Genomic DNA, 16,452 nt, shown 5'->3' with positions numbered 1-16,452 from the left:
GAACAACACAGAGAATATAGCCAATATTTTGTAACAACTGTAAATGGAGTATAACCTCAAAAAATAGTGAATCACTATATTGTACACCTAAAACTTATAGATATGATACAACTATACTTCATAATCCCATCCACAGAGGAGCCTGGGAGGTTACAGTCTGTGGGGTCAAAGAGTTGGACACAACTGAGCACAAGGCACGTGACATGATATTTCATAAACAAGTATAGAATGGGACATGATTCAGTGACTGAACAACAACATACTTTATATGCTGCTGCTAAGTCGCTTCAGTCATGTCCGACTCTGTGTGACCCCATGGATGGCAGCCCACCAGGCTCCCCCGTCCCTGGGATTTTCCAGGCAAGAGTACTGGAGTGGGTTACCATTTCCTTCTCCAATGCATGAAAGTGAAAAGTGAAAGGGAAGTCGCTCAGTCGTGTCCGACTGTTAGAGACTCCATGGACTGCAATCCACCAGGCTCCTCTGTCCATGGGATTTGCCAGGCAAGAGTACTGGACTGGGTGCCACTGCCTTCTTCAATACTTTTTTTAAAAACAGCTTCCTTAATCTGACCAAAGGCATATAATGGAAACTTAAAGCAAACATCACTTAATGATAGGTAAATATTAAGTATATTAATGAAAATGAATAGAGTTTAGAATAAAAGCTGATAATATTTTTCTATAAAGAGCTAGATAGTAAATATTTTAGACTTTATATGTCATAAGTTCAATTCTACTCTGTTCTTTTAATAAGCAGCCAGAGACAACATGTATATAAACAGGAATGGCTATGTTCCAATGAAACTTACTAGCAAAAACAGGCAGTAAGCCAAATTTTCCATACAAAGAGTAGTTTGTAACCCCTGGGGTGGAGAGACTAGAAAAAGACCCATTGCTAAGAGAATTAAGATATGACAGACATGGGACTTCAAAACAGTGGGGAGGTGGAAGAAGACTGGCTTATTTAACAAATGGTTGTGGGAGAACAGAAAATTCATTCAGAAGAAAAAGTAAAAACCTACAAAAATATATTGCAAGTGCATTAACATTTTAAACATAAAAAGCAAAACTGTGAATGTACTAGAATACATGATAGAAAAATTATTTTTATAGTTTTGGGATAGGAAAGTCTTCTTAATAACCAAGACACAGAGCCAGAAAGCCATTAAAAAATATATATCATCATACTTGATAAAGGAAAAAGGAAAACTCTTAAAAGGGGGGAAGCAAACAAAAGACTTGGAAAATATTATTTAGAATATATAAATATATAGAACATACAAAAAACAGCAATAAAAAGAAAAACTGTAATCCATGAAAATATGATTAGAATAATAAAATCTTGTCACTGGATACAAGATCAATATACTGGTCAAGATCAATAGAGAGAGACTAACTTTATTTCTATATGCTAGCAATGAACAATCCAAAAATGAAATTAAGAAGCCAAATCTAGTCACAATGTCATCAAAAAGAATAAAAGATTAAAAATAAATTTAACAAAACAAGAGCAAAATTAGTACATTGGAAATCTGAAAACATTGCTGACCAACAACCTAAAGAAGATCTAAATAAATGTAGAGCCATTCCATGTTTATAGACTAGAAGACTCAATACTAATAAGACAGAAACTCTCCAAATATTGATATATCCAGTCAACACATTCCCTATCAAAATCTTAGGAGAACTTTCTGCAGAAACTGGCAAGATGATCCTAAAATTTACACAGAAATGCAAAGGATTCAGAATAGCGAAAACATTCATGAAAAAAGAGTAAAATTTCAAAACTCAGATCTTCCTATTTCGAAACTTACTACAAAGCTACAGTAACTAAGACAATGTGGTATGAGCATAAGACCAGAAATATAGATCAGTCCAACAGAATTAGAAGTCTAGAAACAAACTCTTACAGTTATGGTCAATTGACAGTCAACAAAGATGCCAGAACAATATAATGAGAAAAGGATAATCTTTACAACGAATAGTGCTGGGAAAATTGAATATCCGTATGTAAAAGGACGAATTTACTCAGTTACTTTAGGCATAAAAATTACCTCAAAAAGAACCATAGATATAAATGTAAAGGACAAAACTATAGAACTTTTAGAACAAAATAGAGGAACAAATCTTTATGACCTTGAGATAGGCAGTTCTTAAAAAGGATGCTAAAAGCATAATCCATATTTGCAAATCATTTATTTGATTTTTTAAAAAACAAACTTGTATCTAGAATATATAAAGAAGTCTTACAAGTCAATAATAAGAATACAAGCAACTAAATTTTATTTTTAAAATTTACTGTATTGAAGTATAGTTGATTTACAACGTTACATTAATTTCTGTTGTACAGCAAAGTGACTCAGTTACACATATCTATATACATTCTTTTTTATACTGCTTTCTATGATGGTTTATCACAGGATACTGAATATAGCTCCCTGTGCTACACAGCAGAACCTTGTTGTTTACCCAGCTCTATATGACAGTTTGCACCTGCTAATCTGAAACTCTCAATCCATCCCTCCCCCATGGCAACCACAAGCCTGTTCTCTATGTCTGTGAGTCGATTTCTGTTTCATAAACAAGTTTATTTGTATCATATATTAGATTCCACATATTAAGTGATATTATATGGTATTTGTCTTTCTCTTTTTGACTTACTTCACTGAGTATGATCATCTCTAGGTCTATCCATGTTATTGCAAATAGCAGTATTTCCTTCTTTTTTATGGCCAAGTGATATTCCATTGTATATACGTACCACATCTTCTTTATCCATCCATCTGTCTATGGACATTTAGGTTGTTTCCATGCCTTGGGTATTGTGAACTGTGCTGCTATGAACATAGGTGTGCAATGTATCTTTTTGAATTATAGTTTTTTTCTGGAAAAATGCCCAGGAGTGGGACTGTTGGATCATATGACAACTTTTAGTTTTTTTATAAACTTCCATACTGTTTTCCATAGTGGCTATACCAATTCATATTCCCATCAACAGTGTAGGAGAGTTTCCTTTTCTCCATACCCTCTTGAGCATTTGTTATTTGTAGAATTTTAATGATGGTCATTCTGACCAGTGTGAGGTGGTACCTAATTGTTATCCTGATTTGCATTTCTCTAATAATTAGCAAGGTTCAGCACCTTTTCTTGTGCCTACTGGCCATCTATATGAAACAATTTCATTTTAAAATGAACAAAGATTTGAAAAGAAATTTCACCAAAGAAGATATATAAATGGCTAAAAAGCTCATGAAAAGAAACTCAACATCATTATTGGTCAATAGGGAAATGCAAACCAAAACCATAATAAGACATGACCTTATACCCACTAGGTTGGCTACAGTCAAAAAGACAGACAATAACAAATGTTAGCATTTGATGTGGAAAATTTGGAACCCTTATACATTGCTGGTGGGAAGGTAAAATGGTAGTCACTGGAAAACAGTCCAGTAGTGCTTAAAAGTTAAATATAAATTTCCCACATGACTCATCAGTTCTATTACTAGGTATCTAATCGAGAGCAATGAATACATATCCATAGAAAGACTTGTAGGCAGATGATAACAGCATTATTATAAGAGCCCCAAATTGGAAACAATCCAAATCATCAACTGATGACAGATAAATAAAATGTGACATACCAGTACAATGGAGTATTGTTCAACAATAAAAAGGAAAAAACATTTGCTACATGCTACAGTATGGTTGAACCTCAATATTACGCTAAGTGAAAGAAGATAAATGCACAAAATCACATGTATATGAAATGTTCAGAAAAAGCTAATCTAAGAGACAGAAAGTAGTCTGGTAGTTACGTGGGTATTAGTATGGGAATGAGGACTGACTGCAAATGGATAAGAAGTTTCTTATAGTAACTCATGTATATGGAATCTAGGAAAGCAGTACTGGTGAACCTATTTACAGAGAAGAAATGGAAACGCAGATATAGAGAATGGACTTGTGGACACAGAGAGGGGAGGAGAGGCTAGGAGAAATTGCGAGAGTGGCACTGACATAGGTGGGAAACTGCTATGTAACACAGAGAGCCCAGCAGGCGCTCTGCGATGACCTAGATGAGTGGAATGTGGAGCAAGGGAGGCTACAGAGAGAGGGGAGATATATATATAATTATGACTGATTCGAGCTGATATACAGCAGAAATCATTGTCTGAACCACCAGGGAAGCTCATAGAGACTATCACAACACTGTAAAGCAATTATCCTCCAATAAAAAAAAGTTTCTTTTTGGAATGATGGAAATATTCTAGAATTGGATGGTGGTGATGGTTACACAACACTATAAATTACTAAAAATCTATGAATTGTACATATAAAAAAGATGAATGTTATGGTATATTATCAATTTTTAAACAAAAATAAATGTGGACCTAAACAATTTCAGAGTAGGAATTGTAACTATTCAATAAGCACTGTTAATTAAGCTCATTTATAGTTTAAAAATAAATCAAAATAAACCTATGAAATATATTTCACCAATTATGTTGACAAGAACTAAGAAGAGTGAGATGATCCAGTATTGCCAGGGGTGTAAGGCACTCTTGTATGCTGCCATTAGGAGTATAAAATTGTTCCATCTCTTTGGACGTTGATTCAGGAGTACCTAACTAGAACTAACACCCAAAAGAGATGTCCTTTTCATTATCGGGGACTGGAATGCAAAAGTAGGAGTCAAGAAATATCAGTAACAGACAAATTTGGCCTTGGAGTACAGAATAAAGCAGGGCAAAGGCTAATAGAACTTTGCCAAGAGAATATACTGGTCATAGCAAACACCCTCTTCCAACAACACAAGAGAAGACTCAACACATGGGCATCACCAGATGGTCAACACCAAAATCAGACTGACTATTATTTGCAGCCAGATATTATCTTCACGACCCAGATAATCACGAGGGTGTGATCACTCACCTAGAGCCAGACATCTTGGAATGTGAAGTCAAGTGGGCCTTAGGAAGCATCACTATGAACAAAGCTGGTGGAGGTGATAGAATTCCAGTTGAGCTATTTCAAATTCTGAAGGATGATGGTGTCAAAGTGCTGCACTCAATGTGTCAGCAAATTTGGAAAATTCAGCAGGGGCCCCAGGACTGGAAAAGATCAGTTTTCATTCCAATCCCAAAGAAAGGCAATGCCAAAGAATGCTCAAACTACTGTGCAACTGTATTCATCTCATACGCTAGTAAAGTAATGCTCAAAATTCTCCAACCTAGGCTTCAACAATACATGAACCGTGAACTTCCAGATGTTCAAGCTGGTTTTAGAAAAGGCAGAGGAATCAGAGATCAAATTGCCAACATCTGCTGGATCATGGAAAAAGCAAGAGAGTTCCAGAAAAACATCTATTTCTGCTTTATTGACTATGCCAAAGCCTTTGACTGTGGGATCACAACAAACTGTGGAAAATCTTCAAGCGATGGAAATACCAGGCCACCTGACCTGCCTCTTGAGAAACCTATATGCAGGTCAGGAAGAAACAATTAGAACTCTACATGGAACAACAGACTGGTTCCAAATAGGAAAAGGAGTACGTCAAGGCTGTATATTGTCACCCTGCTTATTTAACTTATATGGAGAGTACATCATGAGAAACACTGGGCTGGATGAAGCACAAGCTGGAATCAAGATTGCCGGGACAAATATCAATAACCTCAGATACGCAGATGACACCACCCTTATGGCAGAAAGCGAAGAAGAACTAAAGAGCCTCTTGATGAAAGTGAAAGAGGAGAGTGAAAAAGTTGGCTTAAAGCTCAACATTCAGAAAACCAAGATCATGGCATTTGGTCCCATCAGTTCATGGGAAATAGATAGGGAAACAGTGGCTGACTTTATTTTTTTGGGCTCCAAAATCACCACAGATGGTGACTACAGCCATGAAATTAAAAGACACTTACCCCTTGGAAGGAAAGTTATGACCAACCTAGATAGCATATTCAAAAGCAGAGACATTACTTTGTCAACAAAGGTCCATCTAGTCAAGGCTATGGTTTTTCCAGTGGTCATGTATGGATGTGAGAGTTGGACTATGAAGAAAGCTGAGCACAGAGAACTGATGCTTTTGAACTGTGGTGTTGGAGAAGATGCTTGAGAGTCCCTTGGACTACAAGGGGATCCAACCAGCCCTTCCTAAAGGAAATCAGTCCTGGGTGTTTATTGGAAGGAATGATGTTGAAGCTGAAACTCCAATATTTTGACCACCTGATGCAAAGAGCTGACTCATTTGAAAAGACCCAGATGTTGGAAAAGCTTGAAGGCAGGAGGAGAAGGGGACGACAGAGGATGAGATGGTTGGATGGCATCACCAACTCAATGGACATGAGTTTGGGTAAACTCCCAGAGTTGGTGATGGACAAGGAGGCCTGGAGTGCTGTGGTTCATGGGGTCGCAAAGAGGCGGACATGACTGAACGACTGAACTGAACTGAACTGAACAAAGTTAAAATGTATCCTTGATCATCACCATCTCCTTCCCAATTCCATTTATAAGTATCAATCCCAGAAAAAAATTCATATTATGCAAAAACTATAATAGCAAAATGGAAATATTTAAGTATCCACCTGTAGGGGAATGGTTAGATAATTTGTATAACTCAGACTACTTTTCCACTGTTAATAACAGGGCAATCCATATCTACTGCCATGTAAAGATATATTATTAAAGGTAAACAAACAAACAAAAAAACTCAAGTAAACACCCAAAGTCATAAAGCAAAAGGAAAGCTCTCACTTATATATATAAAAAAAAAGAGTAGAATCAGATTAACATTCCCAAGTCCGTTCTCCCAGAAAGCAAAACATGTATCCTTGCATCACCCACTCAGGTCTTGGCCTTACAGCTTGCTTTGAACAATGGAATGTCAACAGAAATGAATGTGCTGGCTTTAATCAAGGCTTTAAAAAGCATCACATGTATCTAGTTATTCTCTCAAGCAGCATAAACTTGAGAAGCTTACCCTTAACACAACAAAAACTGACTAATACAATGTGTTATACGAAAAAGGTCCCAAACATACACATCAAATTGAATTATGTGTGCCTTCCTATGTTGGGGAACAGGGATCCTGTGAAAAAGAACTTTGTACATTGTCTGATTCCTTGAATTTCACAAGTCATTATCTCAAAACAAACCTGTTTAATGGAAAAATGAAAAAAGACATGTACTAAAAGTATCTGGATTAGTATGGGGAATACATAATTTTCCTCTTTTTCTCTAGTTTCCAAATTTTCTACGTGTTTCAGCATATGTTATTTTTTTCAAGTTTGTAGGGAAAAAAAAGGTAAGGCTCTAAGATTAATCTCATGTAGGTAAAAAGACACATTATAATGGTGATGACAACTACTGATATTGCTGATGGCAACTTGAAAGTGCTTTGAAAATTATGCCAATGATCTTATTTAGCAATCACAATGACACTGGAAGGTATGTATTTAATCACTCCCAGAAAACAGGCTTAGATTACTTCCACCAAAGGACACATACATGGTAAGCAGTGAATCAGAAAACAGTCTTGTGGACTCTAAACCTCCAATCCTGAATGCTATAATGACCATGTGATCAAAACATTATGCAAAAAGAAAAGAGGCAGTGATTAATTCTGTTTGAAAAAAGAAGAGGATTGGTTCTAAAGGTATTTGCTTGTGTGAACCACTCTTAACAGCTTCCTATGTGAAAAATGGAAATTCATTTGCTATTCAGATTTTTGTCACCAAATTCCCTGAGAAATATAATTTGTAAATAACCATTTGTTACCTTTCATTATCACTTACAACAACTAAAACACATTATGGCTCAACATATATTAATACCAATTTAGTAAGATGATTTGGTTAAAAAAGGCACAGTTTTGAAAATTGATATACTCCAGGGACTAAGGAAAAATCACAAAAGGACACAAATTTGTTCACTGTTAGGTTCAAATGCAAAGGGATAAGCTTCATTGCTTTTAATAATTAAAGATGGAAGAAATTACATGTTCTTAATCTAAACCATAAAATAAACATTTGATCTGAAAAAGTGTTGGCATACCTGGGAACATTATTGTTTGAATCTTCACTTTCATTTGCCAAGCCACCAAACAAATAGCATTTGTTACCATATAAAGAGAAGCTATGTCCCAGTCGAGGACAAGGAGGTAAACCAGAAGAAGGGGGATGGGGTTTCACTTTTTTCCATAACCAACGACTTGCCTAAAAAAAGAACATAAATACACTCAGACAAAATCACAAAACATTCCTGTTAAAATACTAAAATATCATACCAATACATTTTAATCTGAATCCAATCAGAAGGCTTCAATAAACTACTTTGGGGACAAATGACAAATAACTAAATAAATTCTGAAATTAAAATGAGTGTTCCAACAGAAAATCAGTCTAGTCTTCCATATTCACAGCTTTCCACAATGGCAAACTAAGCTAATAATCATTAACACTAGTAATCATAAAATATTGGGTTAGCCAAAAAGTTTGTTAGAGTTTTTCAGCAACATATCATGGGGAAACTCAAACTTTTGGCCAACCCAATATTTTCCAAATGAGGAATTCAAAATTATTTACAACTTTAAGATTACATGTAATTTATGCACTCTCACCTTTTGAAATTAGTTAATCCATGAATGGTATATATTTTAATCTTTAAATAAACATAAAGATCATAAAAAAAACAACTTTTTTTTCTTGGCCACACCACAGGGCATGTGGGATCTTAGTTCCCCAACCAGGGACAGAACCTGTGCTCCCTGCAGTGGAAATGCAGGGTCTTAACCACTGGCCTGCTACGGAAGTCCAATGTAAAGATCAAACCAAACTCCAATGTAACAAACCAAACTCCAAAACTTACTCTCTAGTCATGGATTGAAATTTTTTGAAATGAACTGCTTATTAACAGGCATAATCCATCTACATCTGCCAACTACCAAACACCCTCATGATCACAGCCTTGGGAATATAAGCACAGTTTAGGAATAAAAATTAGTCAGGGCTGTCACAGTGGGCTCTGAGCCGGGTTCATTGGAGAGTCAAATTGGAAGGCTATCTGAAACTGTTACCTCTTCTGTATGCATTGCCGGGGTGGGCAGGGGGTGGGGGTGGGGGATGGGGATTATTAATGTTAAAGGAACAATTTTTATAACTAAGGCAGAAGTTTTCCAAAAGGTATGGTCCGGGGGATCAGCAGCAGGTGTGAATTTAGTAGGAATGCAAATTCTCTGTAGACAATACTGATTCAGAAACTCTGAGGGCGGGGCTCAGCAATCTGTTTTCACAAACCCGCCCCCTGCTTCTGTTGCAGGCTAAAGCTTAAGAAAGACTACTAAGATACAAAAGCCCAAATATAACTTGTACAACTGATGCTAAGCAACAGACATCTTAATGTTACAAATGTTGCACTGGGTATTGGAAAAAGAATTACATTAGAAACTATGGCTTTTCAGTGAAGTGGAAATGTTTTCCTTGAAGCTATAAAATGTGGAGCTCACACTTATCTTCAGCATGTTAATGAAATATTTTGCAATCTTTCAAAGAATTAAGAGCAATATCATTATTACCATTTCAGTCTGAGATAATAAATTTGAAATACACTTACTTGTAACTCATATAACTCATTGCTGTATCTTCCATATTCAACCATTCCCCCAAATACTAATATTCTGGTACCATCACAGACAAATCCATGGGCAGCGCAACCTGGAGGGATGTCTCCTCTAACAGCTGGTAGGAACCACTGATTTGTAACTAGTAGCCAAAATAAAATGAAAACCAATTATAATAGTTATCATAAACTATGAGTATGTACTTTTATAAGGATCGTTTATATCAGTGGTTCTTAACTGGAAATGATTTTGCCCGGTCAGGGACAAATAAAAAATTTTTAGCTGTCATAGTGGAAGGGCGAGAGTACTACTAGCAGCTAGTGGGTAGAGGATTAGGACTGCCAAACATCTTACAATACACAGTATCCGTGTGCTTAGTCGCTCAGTCGTGTCTGACTCTGTTACACCATGGGCTGTAGCCCGCCAGGCTCCTCTTGCATGGGGATTCTTCAGGCAAGAATACTGGAGTGGGTTGCCATGCCCTCCTCCAGGGGACCTTCTCAACCCAGTGCCCGAACCCACGTCTCCGCATTTCAGGCCAATTCTTTACCGTCTGAGCCACCAGGGAAGCCCAATGCACAGTAAAGCCCCCTAAAACCAAAAATTATCCGGTTCAAATGTCAATAGACATGCTGCTGAAAAACCTTGATCTATATATCATTTCATTTCTCAACAAAAACCCTACCTGGGGAGTATCATCCTCTCCATTTTACAAGTAAAAAATCTGACACTTAGGTTAACTTTAGCGCGGATCCTAAGCAACTGGCAGAGCAAAATTCAAACTCGGTCTAACTTAACTTCAAAGCCAAGATTTTCACATTCTACCGAAGTACCGATTAACTTTCTAACTTTTTAAGTTGGGGTGCCAGAAGGAGGAGAAGGTGAGAAAATAAAAAATTTCTCCTACTCCACCATTTTATTCATTTCTAAGTGACAGCTACAATTAAGCTATTCGGCCAGAGAAAAGTTAAGGACCGCGACGCTGATCTGAAACTCATTAATTAACGTTACACCAAGAAAACAGCTTTCTTATGACAGTTGGTGTATTTACAAGTGGGAAAAAAATGAAATTCCAACCTCCCTTATATTCCACAGAGGTACTCAAGGGCAAGGGCCTCCGCGGCCCGAGGCATTTCTCATCCGCAGCGGTGCTGAAGCCGACGGCCCTCCCAGATCGCCGAGCGCCGAACGGCTGAGCTTGGGCACACACACCGAACTGCGCAGACCCGGGCGCCGGTCTCACCCACGAACCACTTCCCCGCCAGTTAAGAGCGCTGAGAATGGGGTAAATATCTTGACTGCCACCTGCCAGATACGGGGCTCAACTGGGGGTGAAAGTACCAGAAGGCCTTTCCTTTTCCCTCTTCATTTCCCCTATATTCTCTTCCTACGAAGGAAGGAAAGCAAAGACAGGAAAGGCCCCGAGGAGCGCTCGTTTGGAGTTGGGTTTTGACAGGGAGGGATCTCGGGGCACCGGAGCGGGCGAGACTTCGGGAAGAGGCCCAGGCGGGTGGAAACAGTCTTTCTCGCCTACGTCCGCCAGCAGCGTTGGCGCGGGCCGGGAGGGGGGCGTCCACGACCGTCTGCCTGAGGGCCGGCGCGCCCCGCTCCGGGGCCGGTTCCGCCCCAGTGCAACCCGGGGAAACGGCGCTACGGCCCGAGACGCTGCGGGAGCGGGGCCACCCAGCCGAGCCGCACTCTTCGCCGCCGGTCGGAGAAGGCAGTGACCCGGCGGTGACAGCTGTCAGGGCCGCGGCCGCCGCCTCGTCTCCCCTCCCCCTCCGCGGCTCCCGCAGGAGGGGCCGAAGAACCGCCGCCGCGCCTACCGGTGTTGTAGACGTGCAGCTCATCCGCGATGCCCTCGTTGCCCCCTCCAAAGATGATCATCAGCTCCCGGATGGCCACCGCTCGGTGTCCGTGCCGGGCGCGGGGGACCGGCCCCGTGAAGGAGGAAACCCGCCTCCAGTTGAGGAGGCTGGGAGCCGCCATCTTCCCAACCCCCGCCCCTCTGCCCACAATGCACCGCGCCCGCTCCGGCGCCGCTACTCCCGGGGGAGGGCGGGGACCGGCCTCCAGCTGTGCGCTTGGGGCGGGGGACGGTACCCCAAGGTGGGGATGATGGTCACGTGACCGCGGGGGTCCAGGGCAAGGCTGGAAGGCTGTGAGGAGCGGAACGGAGCGGGGCGGGGCAGGGTGGGGGGCGAGGTACTGGAAGGGAGTACCGCCCCTACCCCCAGGCGACGTGGCTGGTCTTGGCACCCGGGGCAGCGGATTTTTGGATGGAAAGAAATTTCCTGCTGACCAGTCTCCCCTCCCCACCCAGTACCTCCAGTTTTGTGTTTGCAGGAGAAGATAGAGCGTTTCCCTTTACGGTCACTTTAATTGAGCATCTAGGATGTGCAGGCGAGTCAGACCCTTTAAACAATGACAGCACAGCAAGAGAAAAGCTCGCTTAGAGGTTTTGAAGTGCCGGGAGCGGGGCGAGAGGAGAGGGGAGTTGGTCTCCGCAGACGGCGCGACATGCGTGCTCAGGCGCCGCGAGGGCGGCGAGGATGCCCACGAAGGCGGGGGCATGGGGCGACCCGGGCGGGGGTGATAAGGGGTAGGGAGAGGCGGGCGGGGGTGATCGGGCTTTGGGGATAGGGGGAGCCGGTCTGGGGGAGGGAGGGAATCTGGACCATGACCGAGGGTCTGCGAGCGCCGCGTGCCGCCTGCAGCTAACTCTGGAGGGAAGACCGGAGCTAAGCTTGCCAAGACAAATAGGGCAGATCAGATTTGGAGGGTGCCATGCCAAGAAGTTTAGGAACGGTGAGCCGCGGAAGTTGTTTTGTTTAAGCAGGTGGGAGATTATGTATAGATTTCTGTTTTATTGTTGTCAGACGTTTGAGGGTATTTCATTGACAAGCACTGTCCTCCTTGCCTTATATGTGTTAACTCATGATTCTCCCAACAATCCAGTGAAGTGGGTGCTGTTTTCTCCTTTTAGTGAATGGAGAAATGAGGCACAGAAAAGTAATTTTCTCGTGGGCTCACAGCAGAGAAGAATTAGGGCCAGGATTCAAAGGCACAACTTCTGATTCCAGAGCCCCAACCCCTAACCACTATACAATACTTCCTCTGAATGCAGTCATGCTGCTAAGTCACTTCAGTCGTGTCCGACTCTGTGCGACCCCATAGACGGCAGCCCACCAGGCTCCCTTTTCCCTGGGATTCTCCAGGCAAGAACATCAGAGTGGGTTGCCATTTCCTTCTCCAGTGCATGAAAGTGAAAAGTCATAGTGAAGTCGCTCAGTCGTGTCCGACTCTTAGCGACCCCGTGGACTGCAGCCTACCAGGCTCCTCCCTCCATGGGATTTTCCAGGCAAGAGTACTGGAGTGGGGTGCCATTGCCTTCTCCGGAATGCAGTCATAAGTAACCCTTTTAAGTCTGGGCTGCCTTGTGATCTGGTCCTATAAAGAATCACACTCAAAGTCTTGGGCCGGGGAGGGGGGAGCCTGGGGGGGAAGGGGAGCTGGGGTGGTGGGGGTGGGGGTGGGGAATTAAAGCAATTTAAATCCCTACCTCACATTCTTAAGATATCAAAGAGGGAATACACATAGTGTAGACCAAATTTCCTAAAATTTCGTTTTCCTTCTCTTATTTTTAGTTTCTTTCATATGCCTAGCTCATCTCCTGTTCCCAACTCTCTCAAACCTAACCATGCCTCTCCCACCTTCTCATTCATCTAAACTTCCTTTTGAGAGGTCATTCTCTTCCTTTTAAGAAGGAATTCTTACTATTCTTTACAGCTCCTGTTTCTCAAGTTTTTACTCTCGCTGATTAATGCCTGAACCTCATAATATGGTCAAAGAGACCTTGGAATAGGAAGATGGCTGGAAACAAATAAAGCAAGCTATGAATATTTATGTACTGATTTGTTGTTGTTGTTACATACATACCATGGGCTTTTAACTGTTTTGGTTATATATTTTTTATCTGAAACAATACTGGAAAAGTTGGGATAGAGCAATGGGTTTTTCATAAAACATTAAATATTTTGTTTAAAGAACTGTACTTTATTCTGAGAGTTTAGTGTTAAAATGTCCTAGCTTTTATAAATGATGCTTGTAAGTGAATGGTAGTTTGTTTTGCTTTTGTTTTAATGTCCTTATAGCAAAAGACTAAGGGTAAAATTAAAAGTTGCAAACCCAATGTTGATACTCAGATTTTAAAAAATACAAACTGGTGTATGATTTTTGAAAGTCTGGAAACCTCTGAACTAAGAGAAAGATGAAGGCAAAATGTTAAGACAAAAGAGATTACAAGTGATAACTGCTTGCTTAGATACGGAGCTTCAGGATGGTGGGACAGGTCTGTATTAGTTTCCTAAGACTGCTGTAATGAAGTACCACAAACCATGTGGATTAAAACCACAGAAAGGTGCTGTCTCACACTTCTAGGGTCTAGAAATCAAAAATTAAGGTATCAGCAGGGACATGATCCCTCTGAAACCTGTAGGGAAGGATTCTTCCTTGCCTTTCTAACTTCTGGTGGTGACTCTCAATCATAGACCTTCCTTGGTTTGTAGCCGCATCACTCCAACTTCTGCCTCCATCCTCATATGGTGTCCTCCCTGGTCTGTGTCTCTTTTCCTTTTCTTAGAAGGTCATTAGTCATATCACATTAGGGCCCACCTGCTGACCTCATCTTAACCTGTTTACAGCTGCAAAGACCTTGTGTTCAAATGTCACAATCACAGCTTATTGGGCGTTAGAACTTCACATACCTTTTTGGGGGACACATTTCAATATGTGACAAGATGCTTAATCCACTATGAAAGATATTTTAACAGCGTACCTACGACTCAGCTCAGCTCTGCTTACGTGAGAAGTCTAGAATAGGTCCCCAGTTTTCAAGAAAGCTACCTTCAATCTTTGAAACTTTATGAATGCAAGTTGCCATCTAGGACAAGAGTGTAGAAAGGGAAGAGTGAGGCAGAATAGCACCCTAAAGAAACCAACTTCTAAGTGATAAAGACGGAAGGAGGCTCTCACGAACGAAATGGGGAACAAATAGCCGGAGAAGTCAAAAGGGAACTGGGTGAGGGCGATGTCAAAGAAGCCGCAGGCAAAGGGGCTTTCACAGAGCGGAAGTGGTTATCAAAGCCAAGAGCCATAGAGAGGTCAGATAAGAAAAAGACCAAGAAGCAGCATCTGCTGAATTTGCAGACCAGGAGGTTATTAATGGCCTAGATTAAAATACTTAGTGGAGTGGGAGGAGGGAAGCCACAGAAGATCGAAGAATGAATAACAAGTGAGGCTGCACAGATAACATGTATACTTTACTTCTTACACAGACGTGCCCCTGAAAGGAAAGAAAAAACAGTGGCTGGAGGGGAGGAATGGCTGCGTACAGAGCAAGCTGTTCTTATTCTTTTCCAGGGATGAAACTTGAACATGATTGTGGTCCTGAGGAAGAATCCAGATGAAAAGGTTAGAGATGTCTTAGACAGTTTAGGCTACTGTAGCACTACAGGCTGGATGGTTTCTAAACAACCCACATTTATTTCTCACAGTTCTTGAGGCTGGAAGATCTGGGTGCCAGCATGGTCAGATTCTGATGAAGACTCTCTTGCAAGTTTCACACTGCTGACCTCTCACTCTTTTCTATCTGGTGAAAAGTATGAGGGAGCTCTCTGGGATCTCTTATAAGGGCATTAATTCCATTCATGAGGGCCCCACTTTCATGACCTTAGATCAAGAGCAGAGGTTCTACATCCTAACACCATCACTTTGGGGTGTGAGGATTTCAACATTTGAATTTGGATGGGGATACAAACATTTCTGTTCAGTTCAGTCCCTCAGTTGTATCCAACTCTTTGCGACCCCGTGGACTGCAGCATGCCAGGCTTCCCTGTCCATCACCGACTTCCAGAGCTTGCTAAAACTCATGTCCATCGAGCTGGTGATGTCATCCAACCATCTCATCCTTTATTTCCCCCTTCTCCTTCTGCCTTCAATCTTTCCCAGCATCAGGGTCTTTTCCAGTAAGTCAGTTCTTTGCATCAGGTGGCTAAAGTATTGGAGCTTCAGCTTCAACACCTATCCTTCCAGTGAATATTCAGGACTGATTTCCTTTAGGATGGACTGGTTTGATCTCCTTGCTGTCCAAGGGACCCTCAAGAGTCTTCTCCAACACCACAGTTCAAAAGCATCAATTCTTCAGCGCTCAGCTTTCTTTATGGTTCAAATCTCACATCCATACATGACTACTGGAAAAACCATAGCCTTGACTAGATTACTTTGTTGGCAAAGTAATCTCTCTGCTGTCTAGGTTGGTCATAACTTTTCTTCCAAGGTGTAAGCATCTTTTAATTTCATGGTTGCAGTCACCATCTGCAGTGATTTTGGAGTCCAAAAAAGTAGTCTGTCACTGTTTCCACTGTTTCCCTATCTATTTGCCATGAAGTGACTGTGAAGAAAGCTGAGAGCCGAAGAATTGATGCTTTTGAACTGTGGTGTTGGAGAAGACTCTTGAGAGTCCCTTGGACTGCAAGGAGATCCAACCAGTCCATTCTAAAGGAGATCAGTCCTGGGTGTTCTTTGGAAGGAATGATGCTAAAGCTGAAACTCCAGTACTTTGGCCACCTCATGAGAAGAGCTGGCTTATTGGAAAAGACTCTGATGCTGGGAGGGATTGGGAGCAGGAGGAGAAGGGGATGACAGTATGAAATGGCTGGATGGCATCACTGAATCGATGGATGTGAGTTTGAATAAACTCCAGGAGTTGGTGATGGACAGGGAGGCCTGGCATGCTGCAATTCATGGGGTTGCAAAGAGTCAGACATGACTGAGCGACTG

At 41.3% G+C, this 16,452-nt stretch overlaps 1 protein-coding gene across 2 annotated transcripts in view; it reads right to left on the bottom strand.

Moving 5' to 3' along the window:
* The window catches only part of HCFC2 (host cell factor C2), a 50,656-nt gene extending 38,988 nt beyond the window's left edge, over window positions 1-11,668 (bottom strand). For both annotated transcript variants that reach the window (XM_018048188.1, XM_018048187.1), the window contains exons 1-3: window positions 11,439-11,668; window positions 9,606-9,754; window positions 8,049-8,209 (exon numbers count right to left, since the gene is read on the bottom strand). In XM_018048188.1, coding sequence (XP_017903677.1) covers window positions 8,049-8,209; window positions 9,606-9,754; window positions 11,439-11,601 — 473 coding nt within the window. In that variant the 5' untranslated portion in view covers window positions 11,602-11,668. The remainder of the gene's footprint in view (window positions 1-8,048; window positions 8,210-9,605; window positions 9,755-11,438) is intronic.

Source organism: Capra hircus, chromosome 5 (genome assembly GCF_001704415.2).
Source record: "Capra hircus breed San Clemente chromosome 5, ASM170441v1, whole genome shotgun sequence".
Taxonomy (NCBI): domain Eukaryota; kingdom Metazoa; phylum Chordata; class Mammalia; order Artiodactyla; family Bovidae; genus Capra; species Capra hircus.
The sequence above is the reverse complement of the archived record's forward strand: the minus strand, read 5'-3'. Positions and strand labels throughout refer to the sequence as shown.